Source organism: Pocillopora verrucosa, chromosome 9 (genome assembly GCF_036669915.1).
Source record: "Pocillopora verrucosa isolate sample1 chromosome 9, ASM3666991v2, whole genome shotgun sequence".
Taxonomy (NCBI): domain Eukaryota; kingdom Metazoa; phylum Cnidaria; class Anthozoa; order Scleractinia; family Pocilloporidae; genus Pocillopora; species Pocillopora verrucosa.
In genome coordinates, this window is record NC_089320.1 from 16,808,673 (window position 1) to 16,832,143 (window position 23,471).

Sequence of the window (23,471 nt, forward strand, 5' to 3'; positions counted from 1 at the left end):
GTTCTTAAATCTCCCCCGCTGAATAAAACATGATTTACTTAGCGTGACATCTTGACATGACTGGATTCTGGTCAGAATACAGAATAACGGACTGAAACGAAAGACTTCCGTTCGTTCCACGAAGACGGACAACTTGTTAAACATTCCACAATTTAACGTCGTAGGTGCGATGTCGTCAATTCATGGTTGGTTAAGAGTTGTTTAGAATTAAGATATTTGATTATTCACGAATACTTTCAGTTGATTATTACCAAGTCAAATGGCATCACTTGGCATGGACAGGAACGTTGGGAGACTCACGTGCTCAGAAGGTGTCTCTGTACAGTATGGACCGAAAGATAAATCAAAACCATCAATGAAGGCAAGTATGACTCAGTTAAACAAGCATTTCATAATCTTAACTTGATTCATCAGCGCTGATTTATAAAATATAATGTGTATTTTCTCGAAGGCTAGTGTTTACATTTCTCTTGAAGCTACAAGTAGAATGAATTATGTGTGTTTGTTCAGCTTTTCGATCGGCCGATGAATTACTTACTTATTTGCAAGTTTAATTAGCGAAGCGGCAAACTTATTTTCAGTCAGCAACGAATCGCAAAATTATCGTACATATTGCGTGGTTAAGAGTTTGAGTTTTATCGTCTGAATATTGATCATTTTAAGGTAATTGCTGTTGTATCTGTTTATCAGTTGCGGTCGCTGAGGTCTCATTGTTAGTACTCAGTTGTTACGGGCCGGAAAATATTTACCCTCTAATGATTTGCCCGGGCAAAGCATAGAGCAAAGACGAAACTCTTTTCGTCCCTCTCCGAGGCTTGTTTTTTTGTAGAGTGCAGTCTTTCATGGCTGTAGTTTTCAGCCGATACAGAGCATTTAGCCGCTGAATTAGATTTCAGCTAATGATGCAATGTTCTGCTGCGATAGTGTCGATTGTTTTGCTTAGAAATGACATTATCATGTTACCTTCGACTCGATCTGTCGTTTTGTTTTTTTTAAATCTGCCATTTCAAAGACGTTTTAATTGTGATTACTTTCCAATTGTCATCTCTACGAGGCACAGTTCACGGATTTCGTGCGAAACTTTGGCAAAGCTTGTGCCTAGTTTTTCGATGCGATGAATCTGCTTTACAGAAATATTCGCATATGAAACGGAAGAAATGACGGAAGAACCTGAAGATTTGTCAGAATTAAAATTCCTCCCCAAAACCAGGAAAAAATAAATCGAATGGCCTCTGATCAATTTGTTGTCTTACATGTTTAGGAAGTTATAATTGTGAATCACTTAAAACGATTACACAATATTACACAAAGGAAAAATTATGTCAACAAAATTATTCATTAACTTTCACGTGAGTTTTCATGCGATTGATGGAAAAAAACACATAACAACCTTAACAATCTACTCTCCCAATCGATGCCAATTTAATTGGAAAACTCGTATTAGATACGTATCAAGGCACAATTATCTTATGGAGAGCTTTCAGTATTGGAGAGACTTTTTGACTGAAAGGTTTCAAAAGGTTTGTAGGAGTGTTTTCCCAATTTTCATAGATTTGGTAATTTTTTTAAGTTCATTAAGTTATTTTGACCTAAAAATTGCTTTCTTCATCTGATTTTTATCATTACAACTGATCCAATCAATCTATCATCATTTTTAATATCGTAAACACTGTGCTGTGTTGTGATCAATCGTTTTCGTGAATTCATTTTCACATGAATTGCAATCGTCTGTCTCACGATGTAATCACTTTGGATGTAAATCATAACATTGCGTGATGCATGTTAGGGTCACGAAAATTATGTTATGAAATTTGAGCATTGTGCAGATGATCGTCACCCTGAAAACAAGGTATTATGCCGAAATTATACTCAAAACTTCTCTTGACGCTTAATTTGATAATTCAGACTAATAGCTTTTAAAAGCCCTTGTTGTTGTTGTTGTTGTTTCAACCTTCCTCCTTCGTTTCTATCATCAAGAGAATTTTTAAGAAGTTTTAGTCATTATGCCTGCATTATGCTCGATGTTCTGGCTACAGCATTATGCACAAAATTATGCCGGCATAATTCATCTCATCCTCGTGCGAGTATTTTTCATGCGATGTAAAGGTGCGCGTCGCTTTAATCAACCTTTCTGCTCTGATGTTAATGGTTGGAATTCCACAGCTGCAATTGGTGCATTTCCACGAGACGTTCCCTCCGCGGTACTCTTTAGCGCGGCCCTCCAGCTAATGAGTCTTGGCGATCTTCGGCATCCATGCTTGTGTGATTTCTTGTCTACTGTCCCTGTTGATGTTGTTATAGCGAAGTCGAATATCTCTGTCATGCTCTTTAACCTGCACAGGTCTACCAGTCTCGCCGGTGTAAACTTCAATACTTTACATGGGAATCTAGTAAACCACGCCATCTTGTTTTGCCTTGTCAAATGACCTGCAGTTTATAAATTTGTTTTGTTTTCGGGCGTTTAAGTTTCATCTCAAAAGATGATCTCAGATGCATCTCACATTTTAGACACGTATCTTCTGCATCTTATTTCCAGTGGTAAATAGTTTCTTAAAACAATTCATAATGATTTAACTTTAACTCTCTTTTTTTCAACTTGTAACAGCCTCCACATAGAAAAGACTCCTGGATTTACAGAACATTTAAGAAAAGATCTTGCGTTCAATTTATTCCCTCGGGGAAGGAGACAAGACGGTAAGTAACACAACAGCATAATAGCGGAACTCGCAGAGCGTAGCCCCATAATTATACAAAATATTAATAACCCATCAAGCCGAAAAAAAATTGGATGTACGGCCGTACGACCGTACAAGGTGCTACTTTTAACATGCGTGGTCAACTGTACCGCGGGCACGCCAACGCCACGGCTTTGTTCAGTAGTCCAGTGGTCAGTGCACTGGGATCCGAGTCGGACGACCCGGGTTCTAGTCCTGGCCGGGGCAAGGCGTTGTGCGCGGGGAAAAAAAATGCGAGCTTTTGGGCTTGGCTAAATCTATACATTACGTCAGTGCAGTATATACCGTAAGAAAGCCTTTGAGCGGTTGCAACATAGTTTCATAACAGTTTCTAAACCGATCCTTCAAAGGAGTTGTGCGCCATCAGCCGCGAGTATCGTTACATAAATTTTCGTCTCTATAGTTGCTGCTGCGGTCGTCTGGACAAAGATCATCAAGGTGGGGCTACCCGCGGGATTCCAGGCGGTGATGTGAAGTGGAGTGTGACAAGCCATACAGAAGAACAACCAACGAACGCTTATGGTGAAGTGGAATTCACAGGAGCTGGGTTAGCAAGCAGAGCTAAGGTCAGTGTTTAATCAAGCAATAGAGCACAGGTTTTATGATGTGATAAGGCCACGCGGGATATTTGGAGAACTCAGAAAAAATTGGCATTCACGAACCGTTGTGTACTTCATAGCCAGATACAGCACAGGTTTGGAAAGCAGATTGACCACTCAGCTGAAGCAAGCTCTGTACAACTATATTATCAAGGAAGGTATTCCGTAAACCCCTAAGCTCACAAAGTGCGCTTTTCAACAGGATAAAATACAACCATCCGTAAAATATTTATCTTCAAATTTTCTTGATTTCTTTTGATAGTTTATTCGTATCGCTCATGACACTGATCCAGAGAAGATTCTTTGCCTCTTGAGAGAAGAATGGAGACTAGATTTGCCCAAACTGCTCATCTCTGTCACCGGCGGAGCTAAGAACTTTGTTCTACATCCCAAGTTAAAGTACGTGTTACGGCAAGGATTGCTGAAGGTATTTTTTTTGGAGTAAAGTGTTATTCTTTGTTTTCAAATGTGACGAGCGTTCTGCCAACCCCTCGGATAAGCAATGTTAAAAGCAATCTTTGTGTGTCACATATGAACCAAGCATAGGGGCTCGGAACTTTTGCTTTTTCCTACCTTCGTGAGCTACTAACCAGCGAGGAGAGGGGGAGGGTGGGGCTAAGGACTCGGAACTTTTGCTTTTTCCTAACTTCGTGAGCCACCAATTCGCGAGGAGAGGGGAGGGGTGGGGCTAGGGACTCAGAACTTTTGCTTTTACCTACCTTCGTGAGCTTCCAATTCGCGAGGAGAGGGGGAGGGTGGGGCTAGGGCCTCAGAAATTTGCTTTCTCCTACGTTCGTGAGAGATGAATAAAGCCTTTCATTCTTCATAAAATTATTTTGACGAGGAGCTCAAACCTCATCATCTTAATTTAATTTATTTTACTTGCAATAATAAAGCGAGAAAAGTAGGATGACCGGGCCCTTGAGCATTAGAAAGCTCGGGAGAGGAGCAACGCCATGTTGTTGTTGTTGTTTTTTTTTTTGGGGGGGGGGGGGAAGGTGGGAGAGAGCTCGATTTGAACGTTTTCTTTCTATTGTAATATCTTATTTTGATCAAAATGGCCGGGGGGGGGGGAGGTGGGAGAGAGCTCGATTTGAGCGTTTTCTCTCTATTGTAATATCTTATTTTGATCAAAATGGCCTTTGTATACTGCCGGTTAGTCCTCTCATAGTCGACAAACTGAATTTTAATACCTGTTTCAAATCATTTTACTACTTTTCTTTACATACTCTACTACTGAGTTTTCTGTCTTATTAGTTTTTTTCAGCAACTTTAGTGGTTGCTTATATTACGGACAAATCATTTGACAGTTGCTAATAATGTTCCACAGGCAGCCCAGACCACAGGTGCATGGATCATCACAGGTGGAACAAACACTGGCGTGATGCGTCACGTTGGGGAAGCAGTAAAAGGTCACACAGTCATGTCACGTGGGGCACTGCTGTCGAAAGACAAAGCATCTCAGCTTCATCTTATAGGTATCGCTACCTGGGGGATTGTGGATCACAGAGAGGATTTGATCAACAGCCAGGTAGGACTCTTCTTCTTGGCCTAAACCAAACAGCTCTCACTTTTTACTGAAACTCCTATGAGAGAAAGGAAGAGCAGCTTTGGAGTTTTTTCCAGTTTCTGTACAATACATCGTTTGTTTCTGCACTCCCTCTCCTAAGTTTTGCTGATCTTTGTGACCAGGAGCCCATCTTCTGCTTGTAGTCATGGCTACTCAACGGTTGGCAGTGGCATACTGAAATTAAGTGTCTAAAGATTCTCGTCAAGGAACAATATTAAATGACCCGACCAGGTTTGGAGCCCATCCTGGGATATCGCAGGTTAACCACTGCTCAGTTTTCTCTCCTCAAAAGGTAAAAACTTAAAATCCACGAGAAGCTAATGCATGCGCACTGACCACAATAGAGCGGTTTTCTTTTTGCTCACAGGGAGTTGTCACGTATCACATGACTCCTAGCCTACTGTCAGAGGGAGCGTGTCTCGATAACAACCATTCGCACTTCATCCTGGTAGACGATGGGACGGTGGGAAAGTATGGAGGAGAAATCCCTTTCCGGGCAAGTCTTCAGAATTGTATAACAACAAAAAAAATTGCAAAAAGTGAGTTTGTTTTTGAAATGTTACCTAGCTGCCATTGTCCTGTATTAGTTTCTCACGTGACATAGTATATACAGGCGAGAGTCACTGATGTGTTATAATCGTATGCCCAAATACTCCAAGGGATAAAAAGAACTAGTCGCAGTTTACGTATCAGTAGTTCTCAATCCATGTTTAAAATCTTCTCCAGCCTTAACACCATCGTTTATCCCTAGTTTAATTTTGTTTGTTTCGTTTTTTCTATCGTACCATCAAATTCTTTGTAGTTTTGTAAGGCTAAAAAATTAACTCTAAATATCACGAACGACGGATTAAATTCAGGTGCAAATGATCTGTGGTAGAACTTCCAACCTTTGCACCGTAGGCCACTGGTTAAATTCTGCGAGGAACTCTTAATCATGTTTTTTCCTTCTCTCGCGCTCTTATGCTTTATCGAGGGAGCTAGAAATGTGTCATATTCTGGCATTAGTTTTGTCTGGGACATGGCTAATACCACTGCTTTTTTTAATGTTTTCAGGTAAATCTCACGGAATCCCGGTGGTTCTTCTCGTTCTCGAGGGAGGACCAAACACCATTCAAACAGTGTTGGAATCTGTCACGAGCAACCCAGCCGTGCCCGTCGTCATTGCCGAGGGCAGCGGACGAGCTGCTGACATCTTAGCGCATGCTCATGGGATTGTCACTTCGAATGACGGGTGCGTATTAGAGTTCGATTGGTCTACTTTCGTATAGGAAATGTATAGAGTCAAAGTGGTTTGAGAGAAGTTGCGGATGAGGAGTGTAGGTACGGGGGGTTTGGACCCCCCCTATCAATCAGACCAAAATTTTGGACACCCCATCAAAATTTCCTAGATCCATCCTTGAAGTGGTGATACCAGCCAGAAATTTAGCAATATTTTTTAGTACTTTTTCAGACTACTGAAACATTTTGTTGATTTGTTATATGAAACTACAGAAAACTCCATAATTATCTCGCTGAATCACGATCTTAACACATGTAATAGTTCTAAATGGAGTGTTGTTTGTCAGAGAGCACGACGACATATTTGAAGAGTTTTATAACGAGTCCTGCTTGTGGCTGAGGAGGGGCTGGTAGCTCGATCTGATATTCCCTTTCGAACAAAGCTAAAATTAACAAACCCAAAATATGAGAAAACACCCTTTATATCTTAAGGTGGACTCAAATGGTGAAATACCACCATTTCTGAGGAAAAAAAACTTATCATCCCTTATTCTCGACAGAACTGATATGGAGGACATGTCTGAAGTGGTTGAACATCAACAACTTCGTATGAAGATCCAGAAAGCCTTCCCAGAGTGCAACGAGGAGAAGTGCACTGCTCTTTATCATGACGTGCTCAAATGCGTGGGAAATAAGAGATATGTAAGTCATAAAGAGTGACAGAGACAAAGCCTTTCGATCTGGGCTTGGTCATTCAAAAGACAGTTTAGCTGCCCTAGGGTTAAAGCTAGTTTTCAATCGTAGTTTTGTAGCTTTGCAAACAGTTTTCAAACATCAATTTTGCTGTCTTTCTTCATGTCGTACGGTGTATTAGGTAAAAGACCCACAAAAATTTTCGCTGTAACTTTCGCGGCTATTGCTTTAAGAAAATGCATGACAATGTTGAGAAATGAATCCTGGATCCTAACTAGCGTGGCGCCTTTCAAACAACTAGAACCAGGAGTCATATGCACTAGCCGCAAGACTACCGCGTCGTCTAGGAAGAGTAGCGTAAAGGGGGTAAGTTTCTAAAGAAACTGTGGTGCTGCGTCGTTGGGAGAGTCTAATAAGATAATTTGGTATTATCAACCGAGCTGATAATATTAACTTAACGTAAGGGCTGGAACGATTGAAATTTAACGGCAGTCAAAGACACCTCAAATCCACATTTTATTGGTTCTGCAGATCTATAGGTGTTCCTTAACCTTAGGGATATCACAAGGGAATACAATATTTAGAATATGAGAATCTTTAAAATGTGCACGTGACCGAAACTCGGTATCTCTATTCCTTTCATTTGTTGCAGATTACAATATTTCGCATGGACGAGGATGGGATTGACATTGACATAGCCATACTTAAGGCTTTACTCAAAGGTTTGTTCAGAGGGAGACCAGGTATCTTATCAGGTATAAAAATGACATAGGAAGGATGGGAATTGGAGTGAGACCTTCTTGAAGAATCCATTCCCTTTACTTGTCATATTGAAATTTGTGAACAAGGTAAACTAACGTCACTGCGCATTTGCAGAGGTTGGTTCGGCTTTCGGTTGGTGCTTTCAAGCTGTTTGAAACACAAGCAACATTCTTGGTAAAACTTGAAATATAATGAAGTATAGATAATCATCTAAGCTTCGAAAACTCCACCTTAATTCCTTTTAGAAATTGCTTTGAACTTTTCGGGTTTTTTGTAAATTCTGCCTGGTATGGCCCTTTTACTTGTGTACTTGAAGGCTATGTTAACGTAATGCATTTGCAGCTCAACATGCGTCTGCCGCTGACCAGTTGAGTTTGGCCTTAATATGGAACCGGGCCGATATCGCCAGTACTGAGATCTTCAAAGAAGACCAAAAATGGAAGGTATGTCTGTTAATATATATAGATAACAAAGATGTCTTGAGCACTCGTTCTTATCGGTGTAAAACCTATTATTTATGATACCCTTAAACCTTCAGAAAACTCAAACGCTAAGTGTGACTTCAAAAGAAGGGATATCGAGCCGACAGCGAGTGATTAACAAACTTCTTTCGTGCTCTCTCTGCAATTCCGTGGGTTAGGATACCGATAAATGTAAAAAAATTGCGGTGTACATCGCAGTATTTGGCAGAGGGTGATAAAGGGCAGTTTTCGAATTTCGTCTGATTCGCTCATCCAGAGAGTTTGATTTTCATTCTTTTCTAATTCCATTACAAATAAGCGAAAAAAAAAAGAAAAGTATAAGATGCGAGATACCATTCAATAAAGTATTATGTGCGAAACGAGATTGAAAAATTGAATTGTTGACCAATAGAGTCTCGATCTAGTTCAATGATTCACTTATGCCGAACTATAAATGACAAAACAGACCATTTGTATCCTGCAAACAAATGAACTTCAGTCTATGAAGAATTTTTTTCGGCGCTTAAATAGCACTAAACATTTTACATTTTGTAATATCATACCTAGATAAGAGGTGGGACGCCCCTCCATATTATCACACTGCGTTCACGTGCAAAAAAGATGCGCTCTCATCCCCCGAATGGAGGGCATCCTTGACGAGGTCCTGCATCGTTATCCTCAACATTTTTTCTTAACTTTTCTTACACACTGCTAGAGCGAACTTTCCATTATTTCTAGATGAAATCTTTGGAGGATGCAATGATGGATGCCTTAGTCAACAACCGTGTCGAGTTTGTCAAACTTCTCTTGGAGAATGGCGTCAGTATGAGCAGATTCTTGACAACAACTCGGCTGGAGGAGTTATACAAGGCGGTAACTAGCAAACAAGTTTAACACAGAGGGCTTTGAGATGCGATTTGCTGGGAAAGGGGTGGGGGGACTGGGTGCCATTTAGCAATTCCTTTGCCAAGAAAAACTGATAACCTATGATAAAAACAACTTGTCATACTGTGGAGAATCTCCTCCTCTCCTCACCGAGGACCTTTCCAACTTTTTTTTCATCATGCTAGTTTCAGATCTTTCTGTCAACTGACTTCTGTGCTCAAGTCCTCTAATGAAAAGCCTTTTCAGAAATTTCTCTCTCTCATCGTCACTGATTACTAAGACCTGAACTGAGCCTAGGATTTTGTTTTGAACGTTTTTTGTTGGCGACGCCTGCCACACTCGTGCTGGCTTAAAACCATCCAAGGACTGAGTGTGCACTCTATACCGCACTTTAACAGGTGCTGCAAAGAAGGATTGTCGACAAAGCATATTTACGCAAAAAGGCTTGTTATTTCTGTACATTCTTTGCTTAATTATTTTCCAGAGATGGAGGTCGTCATCCAATGCTGTGTTGAGACAACTGATCGGGAATGGAAAGGTGAGGAAAGGTTCTGTAAACTGCAGCAAATGTGTTGTCTTTTCGGCCTCGACTAATTTTTTAAAGGAAACCTTTAATTGGAATTTCCATTTTAACAACAGATTTATGTGTTATAAACCAAAATAATGTTACTTTGACGACTCTCTGCGACGCTCTTTTAAGACCAAAATGTCATCCGTGGGCTATAGATCAGAGGTTTGCTTTGGGCATGACTCGGTAACACAGTGGTCAAACGTCTGCGCATATGTAAACGTTGTGACGGGCTTTCAGGGTGTCAAAACCAGGTTGTATTATAAACATCCACACAAGCGAGTAAGTCGCGGTGTAAGTCGCGTGCAAAATTTTAGTGAAGTTAAAAAAAATGGAAAATCAGCAAAAAACCCGTAATTGGATAAGCTTTGTGCTCTGGAAGTGTCGAGAATTCCATATCCCTACAAATTAACCTTTTCAGATTTACAGTGCTTTTCTGCATATTTGGTTTGACAGCAGTTGATTCTTATGTATCCTTAGAAATTTTGCGCGTGTAATTGGCGCGGGGCTGGCCAAAATAAATCCCTTTGCGCATGCCTTACGTCTGACCACTGTGTTTTATTCGGTATACAAGTTCTATTCAGCAGTTCTTTGAAATAGGCAAAACATGGCTGGGATCAAAGACTAAAAATTTGACAGAATAAACAGTTTTTTTGTAAAATTAAACTTTTCGTTTTAACCTATACTCCTTAGATCGACACTGATCATTTTGACTTGTCCGATGTTGACAATGTTATTCGGCGACTATTAGGAATAGCTTACAAAGGACACAGAGAGAAGAACGCTATAACAAAGGTATTTGTCCACTTCGATTCTATGAGCCATGTTCCTTCTGAAAGCGATACACTTTCATGCTAAAAGTAACTGGGTAAAATGTAATTATGGAATACTAAAACTTTTACTCACATATTAAAAGGAAGTAACGAGAGATTAGGCGTGGTGTCTCGATCATAGTAATCTGGGATCGCTCTGCTTTTGGTTTATTACGGTTTGTGATTGGTCTTACCAGGAAACTAACGTTAGCCTCTGCACCATTCGGAATCAAAGGTAAAACCGATCGTCACTTGGTCACCCGCGTATACCCGTGTTTCGGGCTGTATGCGTTTTTTCACTTTGAGTCGTCCTGGTGATATTTTCCTTCGCTCTGATTGGCTACCGTGATAACTTGGATTGACTTTGCAATACTCAGCGAAAGCCGCTCTCTGCAAGTATTCGTTCTACGAAAATATTTACTAGTGATTGTTGCTCTGAATCATGCAATAGAGCTACTTTGAAACTTAGGGAGAGAATGTTCGTAGTCTGGTGTTTTATTGTGGGAATGTGAAAAATGTATCATTCTCTTTGGAAAGGAAACAAAAGTGGTTATATATTGGTGTTAAAGGGGAAAGGATTTTCATCATGGGACAGAGCGTGTTTGAAAACTACTTATTAAGCACCTACCCTTCCTCGGGTATTTTCGTTCGAAGTCTCGCTTGTTTGTTCTTACTTCGTATGTTTCTACTTCAAACGCTTTATTGCCTTCAAAGGGTCTTGACATTTCTAACCAAATGATGTTTGTCAGAGGACACACAGACAACATAGCTCACGTGAATTACCCTTATAGCGAGCTGCTGTTGTGGTCTGTGCTATGCAATATGCGAAAAATGGCGCTCTTCATGTGGGAGTGTGGTGATGAGCATCTGGCGCGGGCGCTGGTGGCGGGAAAAATGTTCAACGGCATGGCCAAGGTTACTGAACGTGATGACGCATACGCTGACATCACTGATGCACTTAATGCGCATGTGGAGTAAGTCTGTCCGTTGATTGGTTTGTAATGATACTATAGTGTAATTTACAATGTTTCCACGAGCGCGCGTTGGATATGAGACGATGAATGGCCAACGAAGCCCGTAGTGCCGAGTTGGCCACAATATCCAACGAGCGCCAATTAAATACGCCTCAAAATATGGATCAATCTTCCCAACTTTATTTTTTAAGAACAAACGTAATTTTACAATGCACAAAAAACACTTCCTTTTTAACTCGTCTTCATGCGTGTGCATGTTATAATGGCTCATTCCCCATGATTCCTAAGCCAACAAAATCTTGAATTAAATTATCCAATTATCCTTTTTTATTAAATAATGTAGAGTATCATGCCTCATACAGGAAATGTTATTTTCAGAGGAAAGGACAGGCGTGGCTGTACCACTCCTTTTTGGGAGGGGTACAGCCTTTCTCCATAAGGACTGTTAAGAAAAATGTTGCCCTCCTATGTATATTAATGTCGAAGAGTTTATTCCTATCAATTTATGCTTTCAGAGAATTCAAACGACTGGCACTGGGTTTGTTAGATAAATGTTTTCAAGAAAATGAAGAGCTTACCCAACAGCTCCTGACATATCACCTAGAGAACTGGGGTGGACAGACATGTCTTTCACTTGCTGTCGCCATCGAACACGAAGAATTTCTAGCACACAGTAGTTGCCAGGCTCTTCTCACTGATATATGGACAGGAGCCATGAAGAATACGCACAGGTCTTCTATCAAGGTAAGGAACTTTGGCTATGCGCGTGAAAGTTATCTATAAAAACAGCGCATTCCAGGTTGGTGCGATGTCCTCATCCCTGTTCTTTTGTGCCGTCAGACAATGCTTGGAATCCTCATACCTCCGACGATATTTTTGCTGGAGTTCAAAACAAAACAGGAGCTATCGTCCATGCCCGTTACAATGGAAGAACATGAACAAGAGTTAGCTGAGGAGGGCGAATGCGATGAGGTTCAAGACGATGAAGAAAACCTAAGCTACAGAAGAAGCCGAGCAATAACGGACGATGGGAGGGCACTAGAAATGAGGTAATGCCAACTAAGCACCTCTTTTCTTCTGAGTTTGAAACTCCACACCGGCCGTTTTCGACTTTTATTCCTGATCGTAACATTTAAAGTTAAAGGACGCGCTGCAGATATATCTTAACCCACTCATGGCCAGAGAGCATGCGCTGGGCCCAGGTTCTTATGACAGTTGCTATTTATCACAGATTTTTCTTTTACTGTTTCCTAATGGCTTCATTGTTGCTCTGCGTGATATTTTTTCCGCGATCAGTCTTTCGTAAATTTCACCTTTGTGTCTTAAAGCCTGAAAAACGGTTTTTCGTTCGAAGAGTAAGATTGGATCGTTGTGATAGTCGCTGCAGACGCCTACTGATTACCAAAATGCAGATTGGCGCATAATCTTATAATGACTTAATTTCGTAAAAAGCAATGAACGCCTATATTAAAAAATAGGTGTTTTTGTTTCACTGTTGCGATAAATAATGGATAAAATGTTTTTTCTTAAACTCCTAGTGTGCTCTCTTCGAAGTCACGTGAGTTGCTCTGGGTATCCACGTACCATAAGTGTAGACAAGAGACTCGTGTGGTGAAACTGCGATGGGCGAGGAAGATCTTAGAGTTCTACAAAGCACCTGTTACTAAGTTTTGGTCTAACGCGGTAAGCTGCATCGTGGAGTGGTGATGGGTATAAGTAAAAATTAGGAAACAGAAGGGACAAACATGCATTTAAAGAGGTTTTTTTTTGTTAGTTGATGGAGCGTATAGGTCTTTTTCGCAATCGTTGCATGCTAAGTTGTTCGCCATCATGAAACTAACACTAAGGCCTGGATTGGGAGCTTCCCCCTCTGATCCCTTGCCTTTCTTCAATGGAAACAATGACACAGTTAGAACTATGTTTATATTTAAAATTGAGGCAGTTCTACTCGGCCGTGATCTTGATTATTGCGAAAACGTAATTCACTCACTGACCGAAGAGTGACACAGATGATTGATTTATTGAACGATAACGCTACGTTAGCAGTTTGCAAACTTATGCTCCATTTTAGTCATGGCTAAGGGCCCTTTGATGTATACTTGCCAGTAGTCCGATTTTTCTGACAGTGAGTTTCGTTCTCTGTACTTTCTTTTCTTTTTTTGCAGTTCGCTTATATGGCGTTCTTGATGCTGTTTAGTTTTGTTATCCTCGTAAAAGCTGACAAAATTCCTTCCATCAGTGAAATGGTGCTTATCATTTTTGTTTGTACACTATGTACGGAAGAAATCAGACAGGTAATTCAAAAATAAGTTGATAAACAAAGATCTAAACATACTGATGACCTGAAGTTGATTCTATAGAATTGCACGTTTTCTCAGTGCTGATCCTTTACGTGGTTAGACAGCAAAATAACTACCTTGAATGTAATTATCGTGAAAGGTTTGATTTTCTTGTATAAAATGCCCATATATCTTTATTGATGTGAATAATAAGTGAAACTAAAGTAGAAGATGTCATCGATATAAAAAGTTTATATGCTCATGGTGACAACAAACGGTGAATTCCAGACTGCGGTAAATGTGCTTCTTCTTCCATTAACACTGCACCATTTTTAAGCAAACGGCTGAGAGGAAAAGGCAAACTTGGATGGTGTTATCTTGATATAACACTTAATTCTCTTAATTTTATAGCAACTACATGGGGAAATAACTCATCTGATCTTTGCAGATAAAGGGTATATATGTTGAGTGATTTCATGGTGCTTAATGAAGAAAATGGAAACATCTGAGAAACTTTTTAAGCCTATACTTTCTTCATTTTTGTCAGATACTTCATTCTGAGCCACCAACATTTGGAAGCAAATTAAAAGACTGGGCGTCCAGTAAATGGAATCTCCTTGATGGTTTTGCAGTCGTTTCGTTTTTCATTGGACTTGGGCTCAGGCTTCACCCAACCACACGCAGTGCTGGTCACGTGGTATACTGCCTCGATGTGATGCTATGGATTATTCGCCTATTGGACATATTTTCTGTCAGCAAACACCTCGGACCTTATGTGGTCATGATTGGGAGAATGGTAATACCAAAATATTATTCATAGGTCTTTGTTCAACTTTCCCATTCATTTCGGACGAGAAGGGGATAGCAAATTCTCTCCAAGAGAGAAGAATTCGCTTTACCCTGCGCGCAATAAAAGCCTTGCATTAATCATTCATCGTATTTATCCTTCCTATTTATAGACCGTGGATATGCTGTACTTCCTCTTGATCATGGTGATATTCCTCCTGGCTTATGGAGTCGCCCAACAAGCCATCTTGTACCCAAACGAGACAGCTTCCTGGTCCATGGTGTCTAGAGTGTTCTTCAGACCTTACTTCCAGGTTTATGGGGAGTTGTTTTTTGTGGATGCACCAGATACGAGTAAGAAAATCTGTCTTTAAAAAGAACGATAATAACCGAGTAGTGTAGAGCCGTCACTTATCCGCACCATACTAATTGGTCAGGACGCTTGATCTTAATTGCAACATTTAAAACCTCCTTCTATTGTTAATGGTTAATTCATAATGAAATGTATTTCTTCAAACGATCGAGTTTTTCTCAAGAAAAAAATCTCAAATTTATCTCCCTGAGGAGATTTCCCTACTTATTCGCATCTGTAATAAAAATTTTTTTCTTTTTGGTTAACACTCGCCGCTCAAAAAGCTAAAATATTTATAACAAAAAGTAACAGCATCCTAGTGTGGCAAGCAATTGATGTATCAAATATTGCAAGAGTTAGACAAGTGTCAAGTTCATTTAATGAGGATGATAGATCGCGGAAACAAGATTTTTGAGAAAGGATGTTAAAGATGAGAGTCACAGTCATCATTAAGCTAATTATTACTCTATTTAAAATTTCGTTCTAGTAAGCCCGACAGAGACTGTATTTGGCACTCCAAGAAAAGATGAACATGGCGACACGATCGTGGTATTTATCATGGCGTTTTATCTTCTGGTTGCCAATATTCTCCTTCTGAATCTTCTCATCGCCATTTTCAAGTACGTGTTGTGGAATCGTTTTCGTAGACATTAATTGTAAACTAAATATGTTTATTTTGCCGCCTAGGGCTAAGACACTTACCGTATTGGTATTACATCTTTGTGGGAAGGAAATTGTCTTAAAAAATTGTTTCATATATAAGTTTCTTTCCTGTTCTCGACAGCAACACGTTCTCTAGCGTACAGGCAAACGCAAATCAGATTTGGAAGTTTCAGCGGTATTACTTGGTCATGGAGTATTCGCAGAGACCAGTGTTAGTTCCACCTTTTATCATCTTTAATCACGTGATCCATGCTCTAAGGGGCTTATACCACTGGTTGAAAAACTGTCTGGGACGAGGCAAGAGAAACCAGGAAGAGTCTAGTTACGGACTAAGTATGGCTTCTCTTTGTGAATGAAATAATATTTTAATAAACAAAACAGAGAAAAGTTTAAGTACCCCTGTGACGATTCGAAGCTCAGCCTGTTCTGATTTCTCACAGCTGAGCTACAGGGATATGCTAGGCCGTGTATTCCATAATGTCCTTTATACTGAAGGGTTAGAAAAAGTCGAAAAGTATCCTGTGCGAAGAATGAGAAAGATGTTTCTCATCCTCCTGTTTTGATCTACCAACAGACCTTCATTTTTATTCTGGTTTTGTTTCAATAAATATTTTCCTATGCTATAACATTTTTGCTAAAATGTTTTTTGTCCAGCCTAACAGAGTTTTTGTTCTCTGTGGCAGAGCTTTTCCTAGAAACCAACGATCTTCAGAAGTTGATGATGTTTGAAGAACGATGTGTGGATAGCTACCTTAGAGAGAAAGATACTTTGCTCCACGCCACTCAGGAAGAGCAAATGAGGGTTATGGGCGACAGGTACATTTTATTACTAGGACTGATAAATAAAAGTAAGTTTCTGATTGTAAGCTTCTTTACTGCAAATAGTAGGACAGACGGATGAAGGGACGGACCGATTGACTGACTGACTGATTGACTGACGGCCAGACTGACTAGCTGTCATCGGCTGACTGGCAGCTACCTGGCCGACTGTCGTACTGGCGGACTGGTTGATTGACTGATAGACTCTCTGATGACCGGCTGACTGAGTGACAGACTAGTTTGATGACTGACTAACTGAATGATTGAATGGCTGGTTAACTCGCTGAATGACTGACTCACTGATTACCAGACTGACTAAGTTACTGACTGACGAATTGATTCGCATTCCTGTCGGCTGGATGGCTTACTGACTGGCTGACTGACTGACAGACTGATCGCTGGTTGACAAACACACTGTCTGACTGCGTTACTGACTGACTGATTGACGAATTGACTCGCTGTCATCCTGGTTGGATGACTAACTGACCGGCTGACTGACGGACGGACGGACGGACTGACGGACTGACGACTGACGGACTGACGGACTGACGAACCGACAGAATGACTGACTGGTTGACTGGTCGACCGACTGAATGACTGGTTAACTGACTGACTGTTTGACTCGCTGAATGGCTGAGTGACTGTCTCACTGCCCGTTTGTTTGACTAAGTTACTGCCTGACTGATTTACAACCTGACTCGTTGTCCTTCTAGTTGGCTGGCTGACTGACAGACTGGCTAACTGACCGATTGACTCACTAACTGGCCGACAGACTGACTGAATGACTGACTAGTTGATTGGTTGACTGACTGGTCGACATGACTGACGGACTGATTGTTTGACTGAACGAATGACGGACTGACTGACTAACTTGACTGGTGGGTTAATTTATTGACAGACTGTCCGATCGGAGACTGCAACCATACTAGCTGTCCGATTTAGCCGTAGTGTAAGCTACAGACAATACAATGTGTCATGAAACACATTTCCCATACAAGGATCTGTCATCAAATTTCAGAATGGAGGCTATTTCGAGTCAACTTCAAGATATGTACAAAGATTCCATTTGTCAGTTTCACAGCGGGAAAAAGTCTGCCGACTCCCTAAGTAAACGCCTTAACAAACTGGAAAAAGGGATGAACAGAATTTTAGAGATACTGGCACCAGAACCAGGGGCATTGACAAACGACGAGAATAATCGTAATGCGCGGTCCGGGCGAACTGTATCGTTGTCAGCAGTCGAAATTGCAGGTAAAATGTATTCTGGTCACATGGACAATTTGTCGTACATAAACAACCTAGTTCCCGAGGCCCCTCTCATCCCCTATTTGAAGAGAATATAGTGAAGTTAGATAGATGAAGAGGCTCGTGGGGTGACTTTACTTTATACCGTACATTGACCCCATGGGATTCATTACAGGTGTAGGTGGACACAAGCCTCTTTCACAAAGGTTCTCTTATGACGGACCACGCACGAATGGCAAGATTGAGCCGTCCTCCCCTCTGATGAAAGGTAGGTTTCTCTCGGTTATTATAACTTCCCGATTGTGTTGGAAATTTTGTTAGAATGTTGGTGGGTTCTCAATCAGACAGCCCTACAAATGTACCTACTCTTAACGCTTAGCCCTTAACAGCTATACGCGTTGGATACATGCAGCGAAAATCCGTTATGAGTTCGCATGCTCCCCATAAAAGGCATATCCAAAGGAATAAAAGTCTAGGAGTTGCGATGTATTTGCTCCTCGTGGTCCATTCTTATCCACCCAAAAATTGATTCGATCTGAGAAAAATCAACAAAGGCGTGTATTTGCGAACTCGGTGACTTGTTTAAGGACTTGTGGTATTCATACATGAAATTGTTTTGAACTCTACAATCCCCTGCTCTTTCGCCTCATTGTTACCTGTCAACACGATGAGAACTGTCACTTCTACTCAAACTTAGATTGTTCATCTGAAATTCGATTCAAACAGAGGGATTTAAATTTACTCGACGACGTCTCTCAACTGCTGCCGCACGTGCAAAGAAAGCTCTTAAACATGAAGCACACGAGAAAGTGACGCACGTGCATTCGAGACATTCACCATATCCAAAGAGTAACCAACAGCGATATCCTGTGCCGGACTTTCTCGTTGACTGGCAGGTATGTAATTGGCTATGTGATAATTAAGATAATCAGTTCCTTACCAAGGATAAACCGTGCCTGTACTTGCAAGACATTGTAAGGGTTTTTCTCAGAGTTGTGCGATAAATGTTTGGTACCTGAGCAATCGGAAATATTGTTACTGTATGGTAGTAAAGTTTATTTCAGAGTAGGTGTCAGACTGAAAAATAATTTTCAGTGGGAAAAACCGTTAAAAAAGAAAAACCTACGTGATTTGTTCTCACCAAGGATCGATCTAATAATGCGAAGCAAAAAAGCTATTGTTCAAACAAGAGTTTTGTGAGAAGACGAGCGCGGAAATTCGTGCTATTTTTGATAATTAACGCTGTTAAAAATGGGCCTTTAAGCACTGAAGCGATTTTCCCACGGAAGAAATCTTTTTGAAATATTTCGAAAAAATGAGGTCGTTTCAATTACGTTTACACGTAGACAGATTCATGATTAAGTTTGAAAGAAATCGATTTTATGAACCGAATTGAACTGGACCGCTTTTGGAGAGACCGTGTCTTCACTGTGTAAAATTAAAAGCTACGGAAGAAGAGAGAGATTAGGCTAAAAGATGTGAGATATAACAAGAGGACTTTGGTAGTGTAATACAGCGCTGCATAAAAACTATCAGATTGCCAGAAATTCATTTTCCTTGGGTTTGTAAATCACAGTCTGTGGTTCTGTTTGCTGAGTGTCCGAATACAACTTTGGGTTTCTTGAAGAAGAAAGAGGGCGTAGGGAATACTAAGCAGGTTTATCTTGCGGTGAAAAAAGCCAATTTAAGATACTTTTGGTCAAGAAGAAGATAACAATAATGAAAGTAAAATTAAAATGCAACTTCTTTTTTTTTTTTTTGCTTGTAGGAGTCGTTCCCAGGCTACGATCCGCCGTTATATACCGCACAGGAAGTGGAAGCCATGCCAGCCTGGGCCGATCCCGACATACTAGAGTGAGTAAAAAAATCTAGCAGGGGTCACAAGAAAATACAAGAAATTTACCCAGAATTCACGACTCCTCTCTCGTAACTCTTTCTAGCAAGCTTGCGCGGACAAAAAAACAACCAATGAGGTCTAGCATCTTTGAATTTTTCATCTCAAGCTGCTTCACTCTTAAATGCCCTCAGAGCAACAAAGAAATAACCACGTGCGATTTACGCTGCGATCTGTCTAGTCAATCTAGTTGCTTTTGCGCTCGTTTTCATTTTTCTTTACCTGTCCTGGATAATGCTTAATTATTTGTTTGTATTTTTAGCCCAAATGACGCGACTACAGCTATCTTGTTTAACTTTGAGGACCAAGGAATCAACAGAAGAAGTCACACAGGACTGATTGACGTGGTGAATCGATTGCCAAGGTGTTTTTCTTAGGCACTTTTGTCTGTTTTTTTGTTTGTTTTTATGTTTTAGAATTAAAACGAATCCGATGATTGCAGACCATCAAATGGCGTAGTTTGCGTGCAGACTCTCGTGATCAGCGATTCAGCACGAGCGTTTCTTCGCTACGGGAAAGAATGAGGCCTGCAAGGGCTGAGAGATCTTCAAGGGGTCTGGCACTGAGCCAGATCCACGGAAAACCTTTTCCCGACTCGCCTCGGAGAAACGCGCGCCTTGCAGCTCTTGTAATGAGGTCCTGCCCGCAAACTACAGATAAGGACAATAGCTCTACTTTCAGATGCGCATACACCTTACAGACTGGTTTCATAAATGATGAATATTCAGTGTTAGTTTTCTTTACTTTTAAGCTATATTTTGTTGAATAGAAATCCGATGGGGAGGACAGGCATCGCAGGACGTGGCTTGTTTGGTCGCTGGGGACCTAACCATGCAGTTCATGTTGTTGTTACAAGGTGGGCCATGTTAAATCTCTGCCGTTCTGCACCAACGTTTTCCGCTTATTTCGCCTTGTTGCGCGTCGTTCTGCCCGCGCTATTGACGGAGTAAATTACTGACGGAACGATTTCTGTTTGAAACAATCATTGCCATTTCCAAAGGACAGGTAAATTTCCAAGTGCTGCACTAAGTTCAGATTAAATTCTAAGTTTCGTTATTCCTCTACCTTCTCCCATTTTCAGATGGAAGATCGGCGAAGATGGTCAAGTCCTACGAAAGCAAAAGAAAAATGTTCTGGAATTCGTGGCAAATAAAAACCTAGACAGCTTGGAATGGGAAATACCCGGGGTATGATTTTCTGAAACTTACGAGAACACATACGCGCAATGTATATTTTGGAGTCGAAAGTAATCCGCCATTGCATTCATACTTAATTTCTACATATTCCTATTGGTCACCAAAACCAAGCCTCTTTCTCAACCAATCAAATAAAAAATTAAAACCAATAGCGATCTGGTCAACAGGGTTTTCCGGCGCTTTACATGCTGTCTACATTTGTTTACTTCGTCTACTCATTGGCCCCCTGTTATGGTATTTCTCGAATAGTGGGCAGCTTTTCTTTCTCTTTCTTCGCCTCTCTCCAGCTTTTTTTCAATTCCTACATCATTTTAATCGTATTGGATTGCCTAACATTTTCAGGAACTGTTGGAAGCTGGCGACTCAGCGTTGTGCACTTTGAAAAAGATTTTTACCAACAAAATTCTTGCGAGTGTCAAGTCTGATATCAAAGAGGGAAAGGAAAACTTGGACAAATGTATAGATACGATAGTTCAAAATGCTGCCGAGGTATGTTTCATTATGCGACGGTCTTTAAGGGGTATTAGCTATAGCTTCCTCAATATAATGTATCATCAAATTTATAATAGAAAAAGAAAGGTAGCTGCTAGTTTTCAATAATTGGTCTTAAGTCGTTTTCTCACAGTTGACAAAGTACCCTGACACCTTTCAAGTTCTGGAAATGTGTTGACATCAAGACGGGGCAAATAAATGTGTCAAACATTTTAATGAGGATGACGAAAATCAACTGTGTTTAATCCTTTAACTCCTAAGAGTGACTGGCTTCTAATTTCTCCTTACAGTATCACCCTTAAATCAAATATATATAGGTCATGAGAATAAAGGAAATGATCACAAATTCAAGAAACGTCTGATTGTCAATCAAATTCTCCCCATCAGTACCATAAGAAATGTAACAAGAAAAGTGTGGAGAATATGAGTATCAATGTAAGGGTGTGAAACGTTAATCTAAAAAGAACGTGAAACATGAATGCAGTACACCTCAGCAAGAGGGCATCATGTGCTGTCTTGACTTCAATTTAAGTGTTATTGACTTTTGCAACGAAAAAAGATGATACTAGTATTGGAAATAAAACCCATAATCCATTAGAGTGATTGCCTTACGCTTCTGTCCCCATTTCGTTCCTTGCCAGGGTATGGAAAGACAATTTAATGATTGAAATATCAATTGAGGAGTTTGATTATCGAAGATCTTGCGAAATACGTTTTTCTTTGGGTACCTTGACTCCTCATCTGGTACACAAAAATAAATGGGTCGGCTTTGTTGTGACTAATATTACCACCCTTAACTTCAGTTTTCTAACAGCACATGGAATATCTTTTGTCATATCACTTATTATCACTTTGTTCAACCCGTGAAATTGTAGGTCTACAGAGGATACGTCGATGACGTCAAAAATACAGATAACGCTTGGTTGGAAACAACGGCAATGCATTTCCATGACAACAAGAGGGAAATGCTGGGTGACATCGAATTTGAGGTATATGCAAATGATACAAGACTGATCGAACAGGAACTTCAGTCTTTTTCGAATAGGTTTCATTCTACCGCTTGGCCTTAAAGTAAGGAAGAGACGACTTATCGATACTTACAATTTATTATGTAAAAGAGAGAGTCAAAGATTCACGATAACAACTCTAATTTTGTTTTTGTAATATTTGCACTCATCTTTTAGGTTGAATCCAGTATATGCTGGCAAGAGGTCAGCAGTCACACTAACATTCATGACAGTCATGTGCATGTTTTGAGCAGAGTGGCCGCGTTGGGAATGGCAAATTTTTAAACATTGGAACTGGTTGTCTGGTTGAGGATTGCAAAAGATGATATATTTTATCAGGAAAGTGTAGCCGTAGATTGTAGGGAACCATCCATGGCCATCGAACCATAGCTAGCTTTGGCCATTTTTTCGGTGCTGAGAGAAAATGGAGACCATTTGATGATTGTAGACGAAGATAAATAGCAAACAGAAGAGTTCGAGTGACCTGTATAGAAAACTAAGTTATACTACTCTACGATAGGATCTTAATTTTTCTGTTACTATTCTTTATATCATCGCCAGTGACTATGACAAAGTAGAAGAATTTATTAGTCTCATTGAAAAAATAAAAAGAGTTTAGCTTGAGATTCTAACCTCAAAGCATACTCGGCCTACATCTCCTTGAATCTTAATTTTTTTTTTTAGTTGACGCCTAATCTTATGCCCTGATTCTGAGCACATTAGTGTAGCCGGCAGTCACTGGGAGCCTGGGTAAAGAGCACTTTGTTGTCGACGAAATCTGCTTAGAATTTCATGTCCAAAAATTTAATTTTTTTTAATAGGCTGTGGGTACACATGCCTGAATAGAGTTTTCATTATTTCAACAAGACGTTTTTGAATGTATCATAGGAGAAACAGAATAATTTTCTAAATTAATCAGATTTTTTTTGGAAGCCCTTGTTTGTCCAAGCACTTGAAGGAAGTCAACAGGAGAAATATTGCCAACATGTTATACTTTTTTTCATATCTTCCTTCCCTCTAGCCGGTTACGATCTCTCCTACCAAGTGAAAATGAGCAGACAGACTTAGGGCAATCAGGGCATTAGCGGGGTTGTTTCGATTCCTCTAAAGTTATCTTGAGGAGGGAACAAAATTCTCTTCAGCTATAATTTTGCATCATAAATTTTTGCCCAAAAATGCTAGTTCCCTTCTTTGTCAACGGCGTTTTCTTTCACACTTCTGTGCTGTCCGTCATTATGCGAATTCTAATCAAATACCCATTCTAGTTTCGCTGTCATGAGAATGCCTCGGGAAAAAGACTTCCGTTTGAAAGACAATCTATCCAAAGCCTGGATCAGGATCCCCTCCTTTGTCTACCCACATTTTCTCTTGCATTCACCCGTACAATTTTGTCGTCATCGCCTAATTCCGTGGGCAGCTCAGCTCAATTGTAATTAGCGGCTAACTCTCGTAGCAGGCCAG

The 23,471-nt window shown here is 40.3% G+C and overlaps 1 protein-coding gene across 3 annotated transcripts; it reads left to right on the forward strand.

Moving 5' to 3' along the window:
• Window positions 1–50: 50 nt before the first annotated feature.
• On the forward strand, window positions 51–22,681 carry LOC131779224 (transient receptor potential cation channel subfamily M member-like 2). 3 transcript variants are annotated; one of them, XM_059095762.2, is made up of 34 exons: window positions 51–164; window positions 241–361; window positions 2,606–2,694; window positions 3,139–3,301; window positions 3,597–3,761; window positions 4,665–4,865; window positions 5,272–5,443; window positions 5,958–6,135; window positions 6,683–6,824; window positions 7,468–7,537; window positions 7,920–8,020; window positions 8,777–8,911; window positions 9,408–9,461; window positions 10,185–10,286; window positions 11,018–11,277; window positions 11,793–12,021; window positions 12,118–12,326; window positions 12,816–12,960; window positions 13,443–13,571; window positions 14,104–14,352; window positions 14,516–14,696; window positions 15,182–15,314; window positions 15,479–15,690; window positions 16,041–16,173; window positions 17,195–17,427; window positions 17,597–17,689; window positions 18,148–18,317; window positions 19,190–19,275; window positions 19,578–19,679; window positions 20,085–20,171; window positions 20,397–20,502; window positions 20,854–21,000; window positions 21,879–21,992; window positions 22,188–22,681. In XM_059095762.2, the coding sequence occupies exons 2-34, from the start codon at window positions 260–262 to the stop codon at window positions 22,293–22,295; spliced, it is 4,800 nt and encodes a 1,599-aa protein (XP_058951745.2). In that variant the 5' UTR covers window positions 51–164; window positions 241–259; the 3' UTR covers window positions 22,296–22,681. The 3 variants fall into 3 exon arrangements, with proteins under 3 accessions (XP_058951745.2, XP_058951751.2, XP_058951739.2); XM_059095768.2 differs by having other exon boundaries at window positions 61–160; XM_059095756.2 differs by having other exon boundaries at window positions 94–361.
• The last annotated feature ends 790 nt before the right edge of the window (window positions 22,682–23,471 follow it).

Bases quoted from the DNA above. Each gene is read 5' to 3' on its own strand.
- LOC131779224 (XM_059095762.2), top strand. From the start codon at position 260: ATGGCATCACTTGGCATGGACAGGAACGTTGGGAGACTCACGTGCTCA. The intron at 9,462-10,184 runs GTGAGGAAAGGT...TATACTCCTTAG, and splicing joins AACTGATCGGGAATGGAAAG to ATCGACACTGATCATTTTGA. The intron at 16,174-17,194 runs GTACATTTTATT...ATCAAATTTCAG, and splicing joins ATGAGGGTTATGGGCGACAG to AATGGAGGCTATTTCGAGTC.